This window comes from Physeter macrocephalus, chromosome 11 (genome assembly GCF_002837175.3).
Source record: "Physeter macrocephalus isolate SW-GA chromosome 11, ASM283717v5, whole genome shotgun sequence".
In the NCBI taxonomy this organism is placed as follows: domain Eukaryota; kingdom Metazoa; phylum Chordata; class Mammalia; order Artiodactyla; family Physeteridae; genus Physeter; species Physeter macrocephalus.
Genome location: NC_041224.1, coordinates 153,681,946 through 153,702,389, shown reverse-complemented (window position 1 = coordinate 153,702,389; position 20,444 = coordinate 153,681,946). Strand labels below are relative to the sequence as shown.

The 20,444-nt window shown below is 36.7% G+C and overlaps 1 protein-coding gene across 10 annotated transcripts in view; it reads left to right on the top strand.

Moving 5' to 3' along the window:
• Positions 1–20,444, top strand: part of NUMB (NUMB endocytic adaptor protein) — a 190,378-nt gene that overhangs the window by 156,892 nt on the left and 13,042 nt on the right. For 7 of the 10 annotated variants that reach the window (XM_024133961.2, XM_028496130.2, XM_028496135.2 and 4 more), the window contains 3 exons: positions 840–872; positions 18,126–18,200; positions 20,169–20,309. In XM_024133961.2, coding sequence (XP_023989729.1) covers positions 840–872; positions 18,126–18,200; positions 20,169–20,309 — 249 coding nt within the window. The remainder of the gene's footprint in view (positions 1–839; positions 873–18,125; positions 18,201–20,168; positions 20,310–20,444) is intronic. The other 3 variants (XM_028496132.2, XM_028496131.2, XM_028496134.2) reach the window with 1 other exon arrangement.

The window sequence follows — 20,444 nt, the reverse complement described above, 5'->3', positions numbered from 1 at the left end:
CAGTACAAATTTCTTTCTTCTAAAACAGTAGCATTTAAAAAGAAAACAACCCTATTCTTCAAATTTTAGTTGTGGGTAACAGATGTGGTTTGGTTCTCAGATATATTAGTTTTCTCAGCTCCAGTGAAAGCATTGGCCATGTGTTCTTTATAGATGATTTATTCTGTGTTTGAAATAGAACATATCTATTATTTCCCCACAATTGCTATAGAATTGATCAGCACACACATACATACAATCCTATCATAATGCATAAGTAAGAATTCTCTAAGTGACATCTTGAACTCAGCAAGAAAAAGTCTGACAAGGACCCTCCCTTCACACTCATAATTTAAGTGTAGCGTTTCTTAATGTTACTTTGTGATCATTTGAGTGTGGACTGGTTTTTTCATTGGTGACTTCCACATATTTGACCACTGATTTTAAATTGAAAAATGTATGTGAACCAATCAATTTACCACTCACTATTACAAAAATTTAAATGCACATCTCACAAACTAGTATGTCCTAGTCTTTTTCTCTGCTGCCAAATTTGAATAATCTCTGTTTTAAAAGTCAGTAGAGAATGCTAAAGTAACTAGTTGCTCTGCATGGATACAGGTTCTGATTTCTTCTCTTTCTGCAGATTCTTAGGCCATACAGTATGTTTCACTGCATTTTCATGCACCCTTCCTTTTTCCCTGTCACTCCTGGTATGGATAACTCTTTAAAACTCTCACTCCCTTCCCCTTCTCCTACTTTGCCCTTCACCCAACCTCTGTATGTGCTTATTGCTGTGAAACCCTGGGACATTTAGCCCATACAATAATAGCGCTCGACTTGTCCCCCTGTTCCTCCAGGAAAGGAAGTTCTTCAAAGGCTTCTTTGGAAAAGTAAGTTTGACGCCACATTCATGCTTACTTTATAAGGAGTTACACCCCTAGTGTAGCACTGACACATCTTTTGAAAAAGAAGTACAGCTTTGGTTTCTTTGTAATACAGGAATTGATTTGACTAAATATGGAAATTAATGAATTGGAAAGCTGCTATCTGTGATATTACCTGTGTGTCTGTTGATACTAAATCTGATGATTCCTAGGAAAGTCCAATAAATAAATCAAGTAGGTTAAAAAAGAATTGCTTCCTCAAGACCAGGTGTTAAAATAAATTTAATTTGATCTTGCAAAATTGTTCATATTAGCATATTTGTTGAGTTTTTTAACAAGTAAGTTTTACTTAGTGTTCAATATTGACAGAGAAGTGGGAAGAAATACTAAATTCAAGTGAAAATTAAATGTATCCCAAATTTTACATTCGTTGCTATTACTTTTTTTCAATCTAAGTTAAATTTCAGGCGAAGTAAGTGAAAGTACATAAACTTATCTTTGGGGATCCTATGCTTTTTAACCTGGTATGGTAACCTAAGAAAAACTGTCTTAATTAGTAGTCTACCAAATGTCTGTCCTATGTGGAATGTTCTTTATGTAGATGCTTTTCAAAGAATGCTTGTTCAATGTTCAGATTTCCTTAGAATTAAGAATATATAGGATGGGACTTCCCTGGTGGCACAGTGGTTAAGAATCCACCTGCCAATGCAGGAGACATGGGTTCGATCCCTGGTCCAGGAAGGTCCCACATGCTGCGGAGCAACTAAGCCCGTGTGCCACAACTACTGAAGCCCACGTGCCTAAAGCCTGTGCTTCGCAACAAGAGAAGCCACTGCAGTGAGAAGCCTGCACACGGCAACGAAGAGTAGCCCTCACTCAACGCAACTACAGAAAGCCCGCATGCAGCAACAAAGATCCAACACAACCAAAAATAAAATAAATAAGTAAAAATTAAAAAAAAATATATATATATAGGATGACAGTACAGAAATAGATGAATACATTTCTAACATTTTTGTGTCTAAGCTTATCATTGTCTAGTTTTGAGTAAGTGCTACAAAATATGTCAGACTGAGAGAGTATAAGAAAAAAACTACTGTCATTGTATAACTGAGTGTACATTACTAAAAGTTTATGTGAATATAAAAATCCCCTCACAGTTCATTTTTCACTGGGTGGTTTTGTTACTTTAAAGAACGATTTTTTTTTCCTGGCCCTGCCATGTGCCACGCGAGATCTTAGTTCCCTGACCAGGGATCAAACCCGTGCCCCCTGCAGTGGAAGCTCGGAGTCTTAACCACTGGACCTCCAGGGAAGTCCCTAAAGAACAATTTTTAAAAATTATTAGTTTCCACTTTCTTCTCAATTAAATATTTTTGTTGTAACCCTTTTTTTTTTTTTTTTGCCCACGTGCCTAAAGCCTGTGCTTCGCAACAAGAGAAGCCACTGCAGTGAGAAGCCTGCACACGGCAACGAAGAGTAGCCCTCACTCAACGCAACTACAGAAAGCCCGCATGCAGCAACAAAGATCCAACACAACCAAAAATAAAATAAATAAGTAAAAATTAAAAAAAAATATATATATATAGGATGACAGTACAGAAATAGATGAATACATTTCTAACATTTTTGTGTCTAAGCTTATCATTGTCTAGTTTTGAGTAAGTGCTACAAAATATGTCAGACTGAGAGAGTATAAGAAAAAAACTACTGTCATTGTATAACTGAGTGTACATTACTAAAAGTTTATGTGAATATAAAAATCCCCTCACAGTTCATTTTTCACTGGGTGGTTTTGTTACTTTAAAGAACGATTTTTTTTTCCTGGCCCTGCCATGTGCCACGCGAGATCTTAGTTCCCTGACCAGGGATCAAACCCGTGCCCCCTGCAGTGGAAGCTCGGAGTCTTAACCACTGGACCTCCAGGGAAGTCCCTAAAGAACAATTTTTAAAAATTATTAGTTTCCACTTTCTTCTCAATTAAATATTTTTGTTGTAACCCTTTTTTTTTTTTTTTTTACATGTTCTGGTTTAGGTCACCTTTATATTAATGTAAACAAATTTGAAGGATTTTAGATTGAATGGTTTAATTCAGTAACTTCTGTCAATCTGAAATAAAAAGTCATATAATTTACCCACACATGTCACAATAAAATTTTTTAGTAGATATTTTGATCTTGAGTCAAATTAACAGGTCCATAGAATGTGGGATCTATATCTAGAAAGAATATATCCTGTAGACATTTGCATCATTATAAATAGACACTATAATTGTTAAGCAGATTTTTTTGGTGGAGCATTTATTCTTTCCTAAATAGAATTTCTCAAAGCAATTTCACATCACCCCAATTAAAATACAATTTTAATTATCTTCTAAGTGATCAGTTTTTACTATGTCTACTTTAGTAAAACAGTCTTTCTTGTCCATGAAGGCTAGGTAGAGAAAGCTAATGGAGAAAATATTGATTTGGTTTATAGAAAAAACATTACATGTTCTGGTTTAGGTCACCTTTATATTAATGTAAACAAATTTGAAGGATTTTAGATTGAATGGTTTAATTCAGTAACTTCTGTCAATCTGAAATAAAAAGTCATATAATTTACCCACACATGTCACAATAAAATTTTTTAGTAGATATTTTGATCTTGAGTCAAATTAACAGGTCCATAGAATGTGGGATCTATATCTAGAAAGAATATATCCTGTAGACATTTGCATCATTATAAATAGACACTATAATTGTTAAGCAGATTTTTTTGGTGGAGCATTTATTCTTTCCTAAATAGAATTTCTCAAAGCAATTTCACATCACCCCAATTAAAATACAATTTTAATTATCTTCTAAGTGATCAGTTTTTACTATGTCTACTTTAGTAAAACAGTCTTTCTTGTCCATGAAGGCTAGGTAGAGAAAGCTAATGGAGAAAATATTGATTTGGTTTATAGAAAAAACATGTTAAAGTATATTTTTTAAAAGGTTATAACATGATGTTAAAGAACAAAGATAGCTCTCACTTGAGAATCAACTCCAAGGTGGCAATATTCATTGCTATAAATAATGGGGTCATTGTGCATCTACAGTGTCACCAAACTGGGTCACACTGTGCTTCTTAGCTGTTTTCACTGCATTTTGCTACATGGCAAATCTATATGGTATGAGAAAGAAAACTATGAATTATCTCACTTAATCCTTACAGTAACCCTGAAATTATTATTTTCCCCTGTTTTACAGTGAGAAAACTAAAGTTTACAGAGGTTAAGGGACCTTTCTGAATCCACAGATACAATAAGTGGTAGAATCTAGGATTTGAACCCAGATAATCTGATTCCAGAGTCTACACTCTTAATCACTATGCTATACAATCACTCAGTTTTCAGATTATTTACAAGCAAAGTTTAAAAGATTTAATCTTAAAAGATGCTAGTAAATAAAGAGCTTCCTGGAAACTCAGTTTTACTTTCTAACTTTCTTCTTTAAAGGTAGTAATTTTTTAAAAAAATTTATATATTTATTAATTTTGGCTGTGCCAGGGCTTAGTTGCAGTGTGCGGGATCTTTAGCTTCGGCATGCAGACTTCTTAGTTGTGGCATGCCTGCGGGATCTAGTTTCCTGACCAGGGAATGTACCCGGGCCCCCTGCACTGGGAGTGCGGAGTCTTACCCACTGGACCACCAGGGAAGTCCCTAAAGGCAGTAATTTAATTTTGGATTTTTGTCTCTTGTCAGTTTACTTTGTTACTAGTTAATGCTTTAAAGAATCTTTTTCAGTGGTTCAGACTAACATTTTTTTTATTTAGAGATGTTTAAATCATACTAGTGAGATTTTCTTAAAAGATACTAATTGATCCCATAATGTGAACAAATATGAACCTCAGAATTTTTTTCTTCCAGTTTTATTGAGATATAATTGACATGCAGTACTGTATGTTTAAGGTGTACAGCATAATGATTTGACTTCATATATCATGAAATGATTACTGCAATAAGTTTAGCGAACAACTCTCATCCCACAGAGATACAAAACAGAATTCTTATGTTATTGTGGGGAGAATTCTTTTTATGGCCAGGCAATTTTATTCTTATGTACAATTTTTTTTAATTACAGTAAGTCATTCAAAGAGTTTGGAAAATCAAGGGAGAAGAAACCATCACCTATAACTTTCCAGAAATGTGCTTTTAAGTGAAAAACTTTTCTTTAATTTGGAGCCTTTTAAACCTTTCAAGTTGCCATCATTCAACTCACATTCACACTAATCTAACAAGAAGTAGTCTGGTGAAAGAGATTTGGTTTGTTGAGTTTGCTAGGTCAGTTGTGTTTTGATGAAAGCTAAAAATGAAGAATCTCGTAGGGAGTTTTTATCTAGTAGAGTTCCTCATAAATTTTGATAACTTTCTTAGCCTTCTTATCATGTATGGTTTAATGGTCCAGGATAAAGAGAACAACAGTTATCATGTGTTTCCATCAAACACATTTGGAGAAAAGTAGGTAGATGGGAGAATTATTAGCCCTGATTCTGAATTTGTAAATCATGGCCAGGAGAACTGCTGCTGCTTTTCCCTAAGTTGCATCCTGGACCTGACCACCCTGTCCTATTCCTGTCAGGGACCTGACCTCCCTGTTCCTCCAGCAGATGGGAGCAGTACCTTCAGAAGCTTTAGCAGTGAGGAACAGATAAACCTGGGTGTGTTACAGGGCTGTATTATTAACCCGTTGTAAGATTACACACATCTTAAAAGAGAAGGAAAAAAAAAAACTGAGGCTCTGAAATACCTTTTTCTAAACTAAGCTACATTAAATTGCTCATTTTTTTAGGAAAGTCAAGAATGTATTCAACTTTTTAGGAAGTATTACATACAGCTTCTAGTGTATTTTGCCATACTCGGCAAATATTTTCTTACCAAGCAATTACGTGACACTTAACATTTGAAAAGGATATTAAAATTTTAATGTATTTGAGGAAACTCATGAGCTAAGTAATCTATATTACCATTTTATGAGGAACTGACTGAACACAGAGATATAAAATGTTTTTAGGCCACCCTAGAAAAATTCAGTTCAGTCTACCTCCTGTGAGTCTTTCTCCTGGGTGTGTCCTTTACTACTGACACAAAAGACTTTACTTCTAGTCACCAAATATGTAGAGATTTTTTCCCTAACCAAACAATTCTCTATGACACCAGCTAGCTGTCCTACAATTTAACTCAATTCTAACACTGTCTACTTGGAGATAGTGTCAGATCCCACAGATTTAAAGACTCAGTCTCACAAGACTGCTCCCACCCACTTCAGATGCCAATTGCAATTGTAGGTCCCCAGGTTACCCATAATAACTTCTGTCTAATTTGGCTACAAATTGGAGGTTCCCATGACCTCCTCCTCAGGTTTGATTAATTTGCTAGAACAGCTCACAGAACTCAAGGAAACACTTATGTTTACCAGTTTATTAAAGGATATGATAAAGGATACAGGTGAAGAGCCAGATGAAGAGATATATAGGGCGAAGTCTGGGAGTGTCCCAAGGGCAGGAGCTTCTGTCCCTGTAAAATTGGAGTGTGTCACCTTCTCCATGTGGATGTGGTTGCCAACCTGGAAGTTCTCTGAACCTTGTACTGTTGGGATTTTGTGGTGGCTTCCTCACGTAGGCTTGATAGATTATTTATTCCAATTCCAGCTCCTCCTCCCTGTCTAGAGGATAGGGGTTAAGGCTGAAAATCCTAAGCCTCTCATCATGGCTTGGTCATTCTGGCAACAAGCCCTCATCCAGGAGCCCACCCAGGGTTGTCTCATTAAACAAAAGATGCCCCTCACTTAGGAATTTACAAGGGTTTTAGGAGCCCTGTGTCAGGGATGGGGTCAGAGACCAAATATCAGGACAAGAGATGCTCTTTGTGCTCTTATCACTTAGGAAATTACAAGGATTTCAGGAGGTCTGTGCCAGGAACCAGGGACAGAGACCAGTATATATTTTCTACTATCTCGTAGCCATCTACTTGTATTTATATAGAACTTTATAGTTTGTGATGTGTTTTGACCTACTTTCTAATTTGTTACTCAAAACAGCTCAGTGAATTAGACGTGATAGTTCATGAAACTACATTTTACAAATGAATAAACAAGCTCAAAGAGGTTACCCAGCTAGTAGTAAATGGCAGTGCCTACCCTGAAACCAAACTTTTCTGAAACTTAGTGCAGAGTTCTTTCACCTACCCTGTGTTGTTCTGTCATTCAAAATTGTTGGCCTCTGCTTTCCCCGGATAGGCTTTAATTACAGTGAATGGAGAAGTGTCAAATGCAGGGGACACTAGACAGCTCAAGGGCCTGAATGCTTCCCACAAACATGCATTGTATGGCCTGTGTGTGCACAGTTCATAAATTTGGATTAGTTGCTAATATTTCAAACACTGAAAGTTTTCACAACAAAACTATTACATCCATCTTAAGAATGGAAGATCTGGCAAAACGGCATGCTTTGTATGCAGCAGCAGTGGCTTGAGCTGAGTACCAGTTGTGCCCTTTGGTTGCCTGTTTGCCACATCCCTGCAACTCCCTGTGGTCCCTACACTCAGCCTGCTTCACTCATTTTCTTACTGTTTTTAACCCTGTAGGCGTTTGAGTTTGTGAACTCCTCCCTGTGCTATTATTTGATTGTGGTGTGTGTTGGGGGAGGGGGGCGTGTTAACCACTTCTAACTGCATAAAAAGCACCAAAAATATTGTAAGATTTGTTTTAACAGATACTGTTAATGTACTGCCAGATATAATTTTTCAAGTTTTGATGCTGTTATAGTTGTTAAATGGCATCATTAGAAATGGTTATGTTTTAGAGACTACATAGTTGAAAAGTAATGCAGGGTCATATTGTTTTCAACTAATTATCAAGAGTAAAACATTTCATGGTATTTATGACCACTGTTAAGTCAGTGTACTCACATCTACATTCTAATTAGATTTCCAAAATTCTCTCCTCAATTGCAAATCGTACTTAGTGCTTATCTTCACTCTGGATCCTTTCCTTTACACCTGAGGGAATATCACTTGTTGCCTCTTTCCTTTTCTTCCTTTCTGTTTTTTTAAATTCTCATGCCCTCTCTTCTATAAATTTTACCTTCTTTTGTATTTTATTAGGTGCATCTTTTAGGATTTGGTTTATTTATCCTTTTGAAGTGCAATATAACAAATTTCTGAAGAAGAAAAAAGACAATCCCAAGAGTACACGGAAGATTTCCATTGATCCTTGGTTTCAGTATTTCCTGTGACATGATCAACTAATATGTCAAATGCCCTGGCCATTGATCTTTTTTAGATTAAAAAAAAAATTCATTAACCTTTGGAGTTATCTTTTTTATTTGTATTCATGAAGACTCAGTGGTTCTCAAGCCTCAAGTCACAGTGTCTAAAACATACTAGGGACTGTGCTAGGCTATCCAGATCAAAGATGAGCGAGACAATCTCCACTTTTTAAGTCCAGTTTACTCTCATTTTCAGATGACTATTTGACGACTCCTTCCTTTTCCTTAAACCTCCAGAATTTCTTACTCTGTTCTCTCTTTCAATTGATGACCTTGCTTCCTACTTCACTGAAAAGATAGAATCAACCAGAAGAGAACTCTCGAACATGACACCACATTTACTCACCTACGTGAATCTGTGCATATATACTCTGTTTTCCCTCCTATTCAAGGGATGAACTGTCTGTGCTCCTAGCTGAGGCCAACTCCTCCACAAAATTCTTATACTATCTCTTACTCATTCCAGTAATGCTACCCCCCTCCTCCATAATCAGTTTTTCTTTCTCTAGTGGATCATCCATTAGCATTAAAACAAACCATCTTTCTAAAAAAAGGTTTCTTCTTGGTGCCTTCAGTTTCTGCTCTCCTTTCCCCTTTTAAACTCATTCAGTCAGACTTTTATTTACTCAACCTATCAGCAGCATTTGATGTAGCAGCCAAATCCCTCCCGCTCCTCGAAACAGTCTATTCATTTGGAGTTCAGGTGTCATATTCTCTTGATTTTCCCTTGTGTTGATGCCTACTTCTTAGTCTGTGGACTGTTCTCTACCTACACTTCTCCCTTGATGATCACATCCAGTGTCATGGATTTAAATACCATCTCTATGCTGATGATTTTGAAAGTTCTGTCTCCAGACATCTGCCCTAAACTCCATAGTGGTACTTCCATCTTAGAAGCAGTATAGCATAGGTGTCAAGGACACAGACTGGGGATCTGGATTAATTGTATTTAATCCTGGCTCAGCCACTTATTAGCTTTGTGACCTTGGGAGAGGTTCTTAACCATTCTGTACCTCAGCTTCCCCACTTATAGAAAAAAGGATAATACTAATTCCAACTTCACGTGATTGTTGTGAAGATTAAATGAGTAAATATAAGCAAAGTGTACAGAATAGCCTGCCATATGGATGTGTCAGTATCATCATCATCATTAAACATTTCACACTAAGGCGTTTCACACTAACGTGTCACAAACCAAATTCCGAAATGCTCTCCCAAATTACTCTTCCCTAGTCTTTCCCATCCTAGTCCATGTGCTTTAGCCACAAATCCTGGATCTGATCTTGACTCCTCTCTTTCTCTTTTACCCTGTATCCATCCCATCAACAGTTCCTGTCTCACTACCCTCCACCACTACTGCCGTGGTCCAAGCCAGCTTCTCCGCTCACCTGAATCATTGCATTAATGGTCTACACAATCTGCTTTCATTATTGTCCCCCTACCATCTGTTCTCAAGATATCAGTCGGAGTGATCTTTTTAAGACAGAGGTCTGATTGTGTTGCTCCACTGCCCTAGATCCTCCAGTAGCTTCCTGACCTACTCAGGGTTAAAAACCAGTCTTTTAGGCCTAGCAGGCCATTATACATGCATTATCTCTGTCCCTTTTCCTATCTTCTCCTATTCTTGCTTCCTGTGTTCCAGCCACACTAGCCTCCTTGCTGTTCCCTGAGCATACCAGGTATGCTTCCACCTCAGGACCTTTGCACTTACTGTAACCTCTAATCTGGAACACACATCATCCAGATATATGCACTTCCTCATCTCTTCCCATTGGTTCGAAAGCCCCATTTTCACTGAGGCAGTCACTGAGAGAACCTTATTTTAAATTTCAAATACCACCCTCCTCCATATACAAACACTCACTATTCCCCTTCCTAGCTTTATTTTCCTCTGATAGGGGTTATCACCATTTGTCATAGCATACATTTTACTTATTTGTTTTTTTCTTCTCTTCCTTACTAAAACGTAAACATTTTGTGGACAGAGATCTTCACCTAATTTTGTTCACTGCTGAATCTTCAATGCCTAGAATAGTTTGTGGTCCATAGTAGCTGCTCCAAAATGTCTGAGTTAGTGAATGACAAATGCAGTGCTTTCAATTTCACCCTGTAGTGGGAAAAAACAGGTAAAAAAAAGGTAGTTAACAAATTGTGTAACAATAGTAGGTACTACTGGAGCAGAGAGGGACAGTGAATGTTGGAGATTGTGATTAAGGCTTCTGAGAGGAGATGATACCTAAGGCTGAGACTTAAGAGTATGACTTCCAGTTAAACTAAGTTAGAGGAAAAAGGCATAGAAGGAACAGCATTAACAGGGCCACTGGGGCGACAGAGAACCTGCTCCAACTCATTCACTTATTCAACCTAGGGATATACAGAAGGAGACAGAAGATAAGACCCAAGTTTATGGTATGGATGAAAGATGGTGGGGAAATCATTCACTCTGAGAAGAGGTGTGATGAATTTGGTTTTGGACAGGTTGAATTTGAGGTCCCTGTGGAATTTTCACTCTATTATGTGCATTTGAAACTTAATATGAACTTAATGAACTTAATATGAACTTAAATGAACTTAATATTAGAATAATTTCTGTTCTAGGTTCCCTCTTCCTCTCAATTAAAAGTGATTTGTAAACTAGAAGAGCTAAATAGCCTCCAAAAATCTTGCCTTTGTTGTTTGGTTCATGACGTGCTATTATCCTTATTGTTTCCTGAAAGCCCTTAAAGGCCCTTCTCACTTAAGAAAGTGCAGGTTAAAAGTTACTGTACTTTTAAGGAAGCAGCCATTGGAGATAGTACCAGTCTCAAATCCTACAGAAAGTTGTGTTTCTTGGAGGTACATACTGTATCTTGGAATTATAAGACAAAATTTGTTCATTACACAGTTCTGTTCAGAAATTCACATGTCATCAAATGATAGATTTGAAGGCCCTCTCAGATTAAAAAAGAAGAAGAAGAAGAAGCCAAGTTTCCTGTTAAGGAAGTCTCTTATTCACTCATTACAAGACACACCGTGTCATGGTTGCCTACTAATATATCATTATTACTCCATAATGACTGGGTTATCTCTGTGTGTAGGTGTGACAGAAAGACTGACCAGAGATTCTTTACATATTGGGTACCCTTGAAGACCTCTTTGGTGTGTAGCAGAAAGAGCTTTGCACAATAGAATGGCAAATCACCATTGCTCAGAAAGAGTGACTTGCTCTACCCTTCCTGCCCAAATTTGTCTGTTTGCTGCTGTTGCTTCTTAACATTTCATAGCTATGCCAAATTATGCTTCTGTGTGTCTTTAGCATTTCTTTGCTTTGGCTTACATTAGAACACCTTTTTGCTCTTGTCTATCATATGCCCAGCACAATTGTCTTGCCTCCAAATATCACTTCTATTTATGTTGATTAATTGCGTGTTCTTATCTCACTGGTGGCCTTGGGAATCATAGAACTTTAGAGTTGGACTGCGCCTGAGTTCGGGTCTCAGTTTAAAATAATAGGATATAAGCACATTTGTTTAAAAAAAGAAAAGGAAAAGAATTCAGGGACAATTCCAAACAATTCTAGTATTTCAGTATAATGAATTGTCTTTCCAAAACAGGTTTGATCACTTGCCAGGGATTATGATGATTTATATCAGAGGTCATCAAACTATGGCCCACTACCTGTTTTTATAAATAAAGTTTTATTGGAACAAATCCATGTCCATTTGTTTACGTATTGTCTGTGGCTGCTTTTGTGCAGCAGGGCAGAGTTGGGTAGTTGTGACATAGACTGTATGGCCTGCGAAGCCCTAAATACTTGATATCTGGTCCTTCACAGAAAAAGTTTTCCAATGATTTAAACAGTTTAGAAACATACTTCTCCAACTGGAAATCCGAAGTACTTCCCCAGATAACAATATATAAAACAAAAGAGTGACTGTGAGGATCTGTCAGCGTACTGAGAACACTCCCAACTTGTTATCTCCATCCATTTAAAAAAATTTTTAAGTGGTGTCTACTAGAAAAACAAAAATCAGAACAAAACAAAACCCTGGAGATTAATAGGTAGGTAGATGGCAGTTCTTTATTGTAATTAGTTATTTCATTGCCTTTTATTGTGAGTAGCTTTTATATTTAGGGGAAATGATCTTACTGTACTGAGTTTGTTTAGTTACTATCTCATTTTTGCAACCTTTTTGTCTTTCTTCACTGGTATTTTCACGTTAAGATTACCTGTGCATTCTCTTACTTGCAGTACAAGTTTCCTGATTTAATAATTTGTAATAGACCCATTTCCTGCTATCATTTTCTCCAGTGTCAGAGTCTGCTTAATTTCTGTATTGGTTTATATCTACCCAAAATAAAAGGTGTTTAAGGGAAATGTTAGTTTTAAAATTTTAACATGGATATTTAGAGAGTTGAGTGGTTACTTGAAAATTATACTTATATTTGACATTTTTCACTCATAGGGTAGCTTGATCCTTCTCAGTTTAAATTCTAAGTTACTGAAGTTCTGTTCATGTTAGACCCATTTTCTTTCCTTGAAGAATAAGCAGTTTTCTCTTTGTTGTAAAACTGTATTTTTCATGCATTAACACTATTCAGTGTGAATTCTATCTATATCCTTGAAATTATTATTAAAATAGAAAGCGTTGGAACCGTGGTGATGAAATAATTCTTACTGTCTCACATATACGTTACCCCTACCACATTTTTATTAGTGTCTGAAGTATTATGTAGTCCTTTTTTTTAAGGGGTGTTTGTGTCACTAAGATGTATGTATATTCTATCGTATAATAATGCATATATGTGGAATCAGAAAAATGGTATAGATGATCTTATTTGCAAAGCAGAAATAGAGACATAGACGTAGAGAACAAATGGATACCAAAGGGGAAAGGGGTGGGGAGGGAGGAATTGGGAGACTGGGATTGACGCATATACATTATTGATACTATGTAGAAAATAGACAGCTGATGGGAACATACTGTATAACATAGGGAGCTCTACCTAATGCACTGTGGTAACCTAAGGGAAGTCCAAAAGGGAGGGTATGTCTGTATGTGTATGGCTGATTCATTTTGTTGTGCAGTGGAGGCTAACGCAACATTGTAAAGCAACCATACTCCAATAAAAATTAATTTAAAAAATTTTTTTAAAAAGTTTTTAAAGATGTATGTATATTCTACATTTCATACTTACTCTGGGTTATCTCTTTTTTTAGTCCTGTGGCTAGCTAACTTTGGCCTTATCTCCTAAGGTATTGGCTTAAGTAGATAGTTTTAGGGCAAACAAAAGGAAAACTTTCATCTTCTGTGACTTTTATCATTTTCTAAAAAGTGTTTAGGAATCTTAGTTTATATTCTCAGAATGAAAGACACTAAAGTTTACAGATAGTTCAGAAGCATTACTACTTTAGAATCTGTGAGAGGAAGTCCGGACTTAATTTCAGCTGCAGGTGTCTTTGAGTGTTCATATCTCAATACCTGATTGAAATAATTGTAATGTGGCAAACTATACTGACATCCAAGAACTGTCACTCACATGTATGAACAAAGGGAAGAATTCATATTATCTGTTTTCTTCCCCTATATAGAGAAATCAGATGCTGTGAAATATGATAAATACAATGCTTCACTGATATATTAGTACAACACTATAAAAATTAATATAAAGACATACCTCAAAAAGCAGAGATATTTTCATAATAGTCTAATAGGGCCAATAAAATATTTCCCTGTATATGATAAGGAAACTAAATGGGGAACAGTCGCATTCTAAAATGACCTTTTATTTTTCCCACTGTTAGTCTCCCAACCTTGAAGTAGTTCTGTCTGTTGCTTCTGATGCTGAACACTGTAGGCTGCTGTTGCACAATGAGCATATTGATATAACTGCAAATTGAAATTTCTTACACAGGATTTTCAGTGCCTTTTGGCAGTCTTCTGTGTCACTGATTAGCTGTCTCCTATTTCCTACAGCAGATATTTAGCAAATTTATTCTTTCAACAAATATTTCTTAAACTCCGACACTTTACCAGGCATTGTTCTAAGCTCTGAAGTTATAGCAGTGAACAATAAGGATGGAAAAAACCCTGCCATCATGGAGCTTACGTTCCAGCAAAATACTAAATGCTACATAAGCGTTGGTTAAATATGGGCAGTTACAGTTGTTGATGGGGTGACTGTTGTCCCAGTTCGCCTGAACAGCCCCAGCTTAACACCTGTTTCTGGGTTTTAATAGTGTCCCCTTTCATTTTCAAAGTGGTCCCAGTTTGGACAGTAAATTGTATGGCCACCGTAGTTCTAAACCTTTTACATCTATTTATTTATTGAATCCTCATAATAATCCCATGAGGTATGTGACATTATTAATATCATTATGCAGATGTGGAAACTGAAGCATAGAGAGGCTAAGTAATTTGCCCTTGGTCATACTAGTAAGTGGCAGAACCAGAATTCAAACCCAGACAACAGCCTGGCTCCAGAGTTTGTGCTGAGTCACTATACTGTACCACCCCAATACTGCTATGGTAAATCTGCTTTCTTATTCTGCCTGTCTACCTTCTTCTCCCTAGCAAAGTAAATCAGGTAATCTCATCTCCTTGACAGATGAATTTGTGGCTCTTTGGAGTGAACTTCCTCAGCTTGTCACTGACTCCTTTACAAATCTGTCTTCATTTTTACTTGGCTTCACTCCATCGCTCTATTTCAAGGAAGGGACATCTCTCTTCCCATCTAAAACTTGTGTTCTAGCCTCATCCCATTTTGCCTCCTGGAGGACTTTGTTCTCTGCACACTCTTTTCGGGCCTTCAGTCTCCATCTTTCCACTGGCGTTTCCCATTCAGCATATAAGCATGATCTGTTGTTGTTGAAAGTGTGTTACTCCTTCAAGAAGCTTTACTGTTGGGAGAATTTTTTAAAGTTTATTAATATAATGATGATAAATGAATACCAATTATTTATTACCCTCTTTAAATTCCAGGTACTGTATATATCTCTGATCCTTTTACCAACCCTACGGATACTTTACAGATGAAGAACTGGAAGCTCAGTGGACTCCATAACTTCCTTAGCTTATGGATAGTGGCATTGAATTCAGACTTGTATTTGTCCTACTCCAAAATCCATTCTGTTTCTAGTATATCATGTTAGTTTACCACAGTTCTTAAAGGACGTCCCTTGATCCTCTGCTTGTCCTCCATTGCCTTATAGCTCTTTTTGTAGAAAAGCTTTTTTAAAGAGAGTATTTAATATGTGTAGACTCCTCTTGCCTTTCATTTACTTCTCAACCCATTCTAGTCTGACTTCCACCTTTTTATTAGTCAGATCCTCCAAAGAAACAAAACCCCATCTGTCTCTCTCTCTCTCTCTCTCTCTCTCTCTCTCTCTCTCTCTCTGTCTCTGCGGGTGTGTGTGTGTGTGTGTACACACAGAGGCCAGCAGGCTGGAAAGTCAGGCAGAATTTCTGTTACAGACTTGAAGCAGAATTTCTTCTCAGGGAAACCTCAGTTTTTAACCCTTAAGGCTTTCAACTGATTGGATGAGGCCCAGCCATATTATCAAGGGTAATCTCCTTTACCTAAAGTTAGTTGATTGTAAATGTTAATCATATCTGCAAAATACCTTTATAACAACATGTAGACCAGTGTTTGATCAAACAACTGGGCAACCATAGACTAGCCAATATGACACATAAAAATCACCACCACAACCTCTATCACTCTGTGGTGTCTTACTCATTGCTAAATCCAGTGGACATTTTTCACATCTTTCCTTAACTTGGTCACCTTGCAACATTTGACATTTTGGACCACCTGTTACTTCTCGAAACCCCTCTCCCTTAGTTTCAATGACCCTAATCTCTCTTCATTCTCCTGTCCCTCTGGCTATTCCTTTTCTGATATTTCATTACTTGTCTCCCAATTCCTTAATTATTAATATTCTCTCCTGTCCTTGGCCCTCTTATTACTCCCGCAATTGATGTCTCCCCAAACTAAAATTCCATCTTAGAATTCTCTACTGAGCTTTAGACCTGTATATCCAATTGCTTGGATGTTGCACAGACATCTCAGACTTTGCTTGTCTAAAACTGAAATCCTATTCTCCCACTCTCCAACTTGCTTCTGCATCTCTTCTTTCTCTATCTTAGTTTGTGGTACCGTCTCCACCCAGTTAGCTTACCAAGCCAGGAACCAGAGAGGAGTCTTCAGCATCTCTCTTACATTTACCATTTAAGACTTTCCCATCTCCATTCCTATCTCAACCAAGAGAGCTCATCCCTCATTTTCTCTCACTTAGAATCTTGTTGTGGTATTTCTACCTCCCATCAGTCTCTTTCCAACCCCTCTGCACTGCTGCCAAAGTGATATTTAAAAAATGCAAATCTGTTTATTCGTGTTTAAAATTCTTTTAGTAGCTCCTAATTGCCCACAGAATTAAGATAGAATTCTTTAGCAGGCGTACAGTCCTCCATGGCTAGGCCTTTTCTGCTCTTTATATTCCACTGCGCCTCGCTCACCCATCCTACTTCAAGCCACACTGAAATATTTATAGAGCCCAGATTTGCTGTATTGTTGGCTTCCACGTCCTATTCTGCTGTTTCTTCTGCCTGGAATGTCCGCTACCTCTATTACTTCCCTGCCTTCCTACCCCCACCTGGGGCATCTAGAAAAATTATTTTAGTACCCAGTTCAATCTTTAGTTTGGAATAACCTTCCCCCAATTCCACAAATAGATTTGACCATACCTCCTTTCTGACATTGTTACAAACTTTTCAACTCTACTATAGCACTTACTATTGTATTATTTTTTTTTTGTCTGTCACCTTTCAATGGACTGTGAACTCTTTGAGTATTTCTACTGCCTGGCATATAATAGGCTCTCATCAGATTTGTCGTGGTGGTGGAAATGGAGCCCAGAGTGGATTATACAGTTCACTTAAATAAGGCCATGCCTTATTGAGGAGTGCTGGGCTTGGACATGTATAGTGAAGAGTGGTAGACATTTCTTTATCTTCCTTTGTTCCTTCTAGAGGCTGCTGTTCCAACCTTTAGTACCACATTCCTTTTGATCTATACTTTTTATGATGTTCTGATACCTATTCTCAGCCTTTACTTTGCTTTTGTTTTATTTTGCTTGTATCTTTGGAGCAGTTAAAAAGAAAGGAAGCTATTTAAGTTACTATTACAGACTCCCACTGTCCCATTTTCATTCCATCACAGGAGAAATCATACATCAGCTTGTTCTCATGTGATTCTTGTGTGCCAAAAGTCTTTTCTCAGCCAGTAAAAAGAATTCATGTTATAATGACAATATTTTTCCAACAGTTTTTAAATTCTCCTATGTCCCCAAAATGTCTCCATGCCTTTAATGTCAAATTAAAAACTAAACCAGTTCTGTGTTAATCCTGAGAGAAGAAATAATGGTTTTTAAAGATTGTTAAAGGAATAATGAAGCCTTCTTGGGTTTTTAATATGAAAATTTCAGGTGACCAAGGGTCCTGCTATACACATTGGGGCAAAGGATAGTAGAATGGCCAGCATCTCATTTTAGACTTACGTATTACTTTCTACTCTAAATGCACTTGTAGAAGCTACTTGTGGTGTAACTCCTTATGTATTTAATATTTATCTTACTCTTGGTTTTCGTGGTTGAATTTTGAGATGAGTGAAGAATCTACTTATTCTTTGCCCTTTACAGAATGTGATATCTTGGTTTTTATTCCATCTGTCTCCCTTACCCTTTACTTAATTTTATCTTATTATTTTGCATTGTGTTTCTAAAATAATGGCTTTGGCTTGTTTTTTCTTGAATGTTTCTGCAGTTTGGTTTGAATATCTAGCTTTGGCACCCCTCCTGAACTTGACTCCATCTGTACTTGTGACTTTTGGAAGGCAGAAGTCAGTGCTTTTCTAGGGAGATGACTATTTTTTAATATTATATATGTGTGTGTCTCCCCCACCCCCTTCCTTTTTGGTTTCTCTTAAAAGACTGGAAAGAAAGCAGTTAAGGCAGTCCTGTGGGTATCGGCAGATGGACTCAGAGTTGTGGATGAAAAAACTAAGGTAAAACTTTCATAAGATTAAATGTTACTGCTCATATGTTTTTTATCCCTGTGATCAAATATAATGCCATTAAGCTGTTGTAGTCACTCTATATCCTTCCACTTTGTCCAAAGAACGATCTTTGGAGAGACTAGTTAATGTTCAGAAAAACTAATTTAGTTACTCATTTACCTTATGAAAAATAGAAGAGAATTCTCTCAACATTTTGGTCTACATGACACAACATGTTTAGCCTACGGTGTATTAGCATTTAATGTTAAGATCTGAGTTCTGTTTTTGTTCTGACACGTTAAAAAGGTTTACCCCCACAAATATCATGTGAAAAATGATGGACCTTTTATTGATATCACAGTTAAAAATTTTTTTTAAAAAGTTGATAGACCATATCTAAATAATTTCTTCTTGTTCCTTAATTAAACACTATTTTTAGAAAGTGATATTTGAACTGATTAACCTACTATTTAACTGAAGACTCAATTTAAGTGAAATCTTAAGGACTAGTAAATTGCTCATTTGGTTAACATTTATTTAGAATCCACACAATATCTCAAATAAAACATAGCACTTTGCATTTGAAAGAAAGTGATCCTACATGCCTAAATAAGAATAGACATAGACTCTGCCCTTAGAGAGTGTAAGGTGTTATTTATATAAGTACATTTAATCATTAATTCGAACTTTCTGAGACCTAAATCTGGAGAAATTTTAACAAGAAGGCAATTTTCAAAAGAAAAAATTTTAAAAACCCTCAGGTGTCACTGGAAGGAGGAGAAAGTCTGGCAGATAAAGAACAGTTTTCATGGGTAGCTTGCCTGATATATTGTAAGTGATTTAATTTAGCTACATTTTAGTTCTTTTCACTAAGGCTTTTCTTTTTTTTTAAGTTCAAGAGAAGTGGTAGTCTTAAATGTACATTACAATTGGAAATAACTATCACTTTAATTAGCTTATTTTGTGTAGTTTTCCTTAGTGCTTTGGGTGAAATTTGTTGTATGTGGAGGCTATATTTTTAATTGCTTTACACGATAGTTAGAAAGTGATGTTGCCCCCTAGTGGTTACTTATAACACTGGAATTAATTAATTTACTTCTTCCCACATTGAGTGATGATAGTAATTGATGACTTGTCATCCTGGGACCCATTATGAGCAGAAAAGAAATTTTGCAATATGTATAACAAATGAAGGGCTCATATTTAGAATATATAAATAACTCCTACATATCAAAAGAAAAATGACAGATAATCCAAAAGACTTGAATCACGTTGCTGAAGAGGAAGTTCATAGTAGTCAAGGTTATGCAAAATAAAATTATAATGAGCTACCAGCATTGCAAAACTTTAAAGAATTGACTGGCAAGTTTGTGGAGCAATAGGAATTCTCATAGTTATGCTGTATAAAAGCCATTTTGTTTGCATGTTTTAGCACTTACAGCCCCCATCTCAGCATCTAGGGATTTTAGGCCACTGGAATATCACACAGAAGAGCCAAAGAGTGTCAAGATTTTTTTAAAAATTTTGTGCAGTGTTTATACTATGTGTATACGATGTCATTCAGCAAGTATATAAACATAGAGAGTCATACTCAAAATTAAATGATCAGTAAGTTAATAAATACATAGAGCTGTTCTGGAAATGATGTTATTTGAATGTAAGTTATATGGAAATTGGATTAAATTGATTTACATATATTGTAAAATTGAACATGGACTTTACCATCATAAAACTAGAATCAGCAGGCATATATACATGAAGATGAAGTGAGGGAGGCATCTGGGGAAAGTGCCTCTTGGGATTTCTCCTAGGTCAAATTCTTAGTATTCAGACTTCTGGCTCAGATCCAGCTATTCTATAGCCTTGATGCATTAGATGTAGAGATTCTGTGTTGTGAAATGAACATCCTGTGTTTCTTCTGAGAAACTTGATTAACCTCATAAGTCCTCTATTCCTTTGTGTTTTCCTTTTTTCCAGGACCTCATAGTTGACCAGACAATAGAAAAAGTTTCTTTCTGTGCCCCAGATAGGAACTTTGATAGGGCCTTTTCTTACATATGTCGTGATGGCACAACTCGGCGCTGGATCTGTCACTGCTTCATGGCTGTCAAGGACACGGTGAGTCCAATAGCATGGATTTCATCATGACTAGCCTCAGTCACCAAGCTCCTTCTCGGTTGGCTCAGCCAAACAGTTTCCACTACATTTTTTTTTTTTTAAACATCTTTATTGGAGTATAATTGCTTTACAATG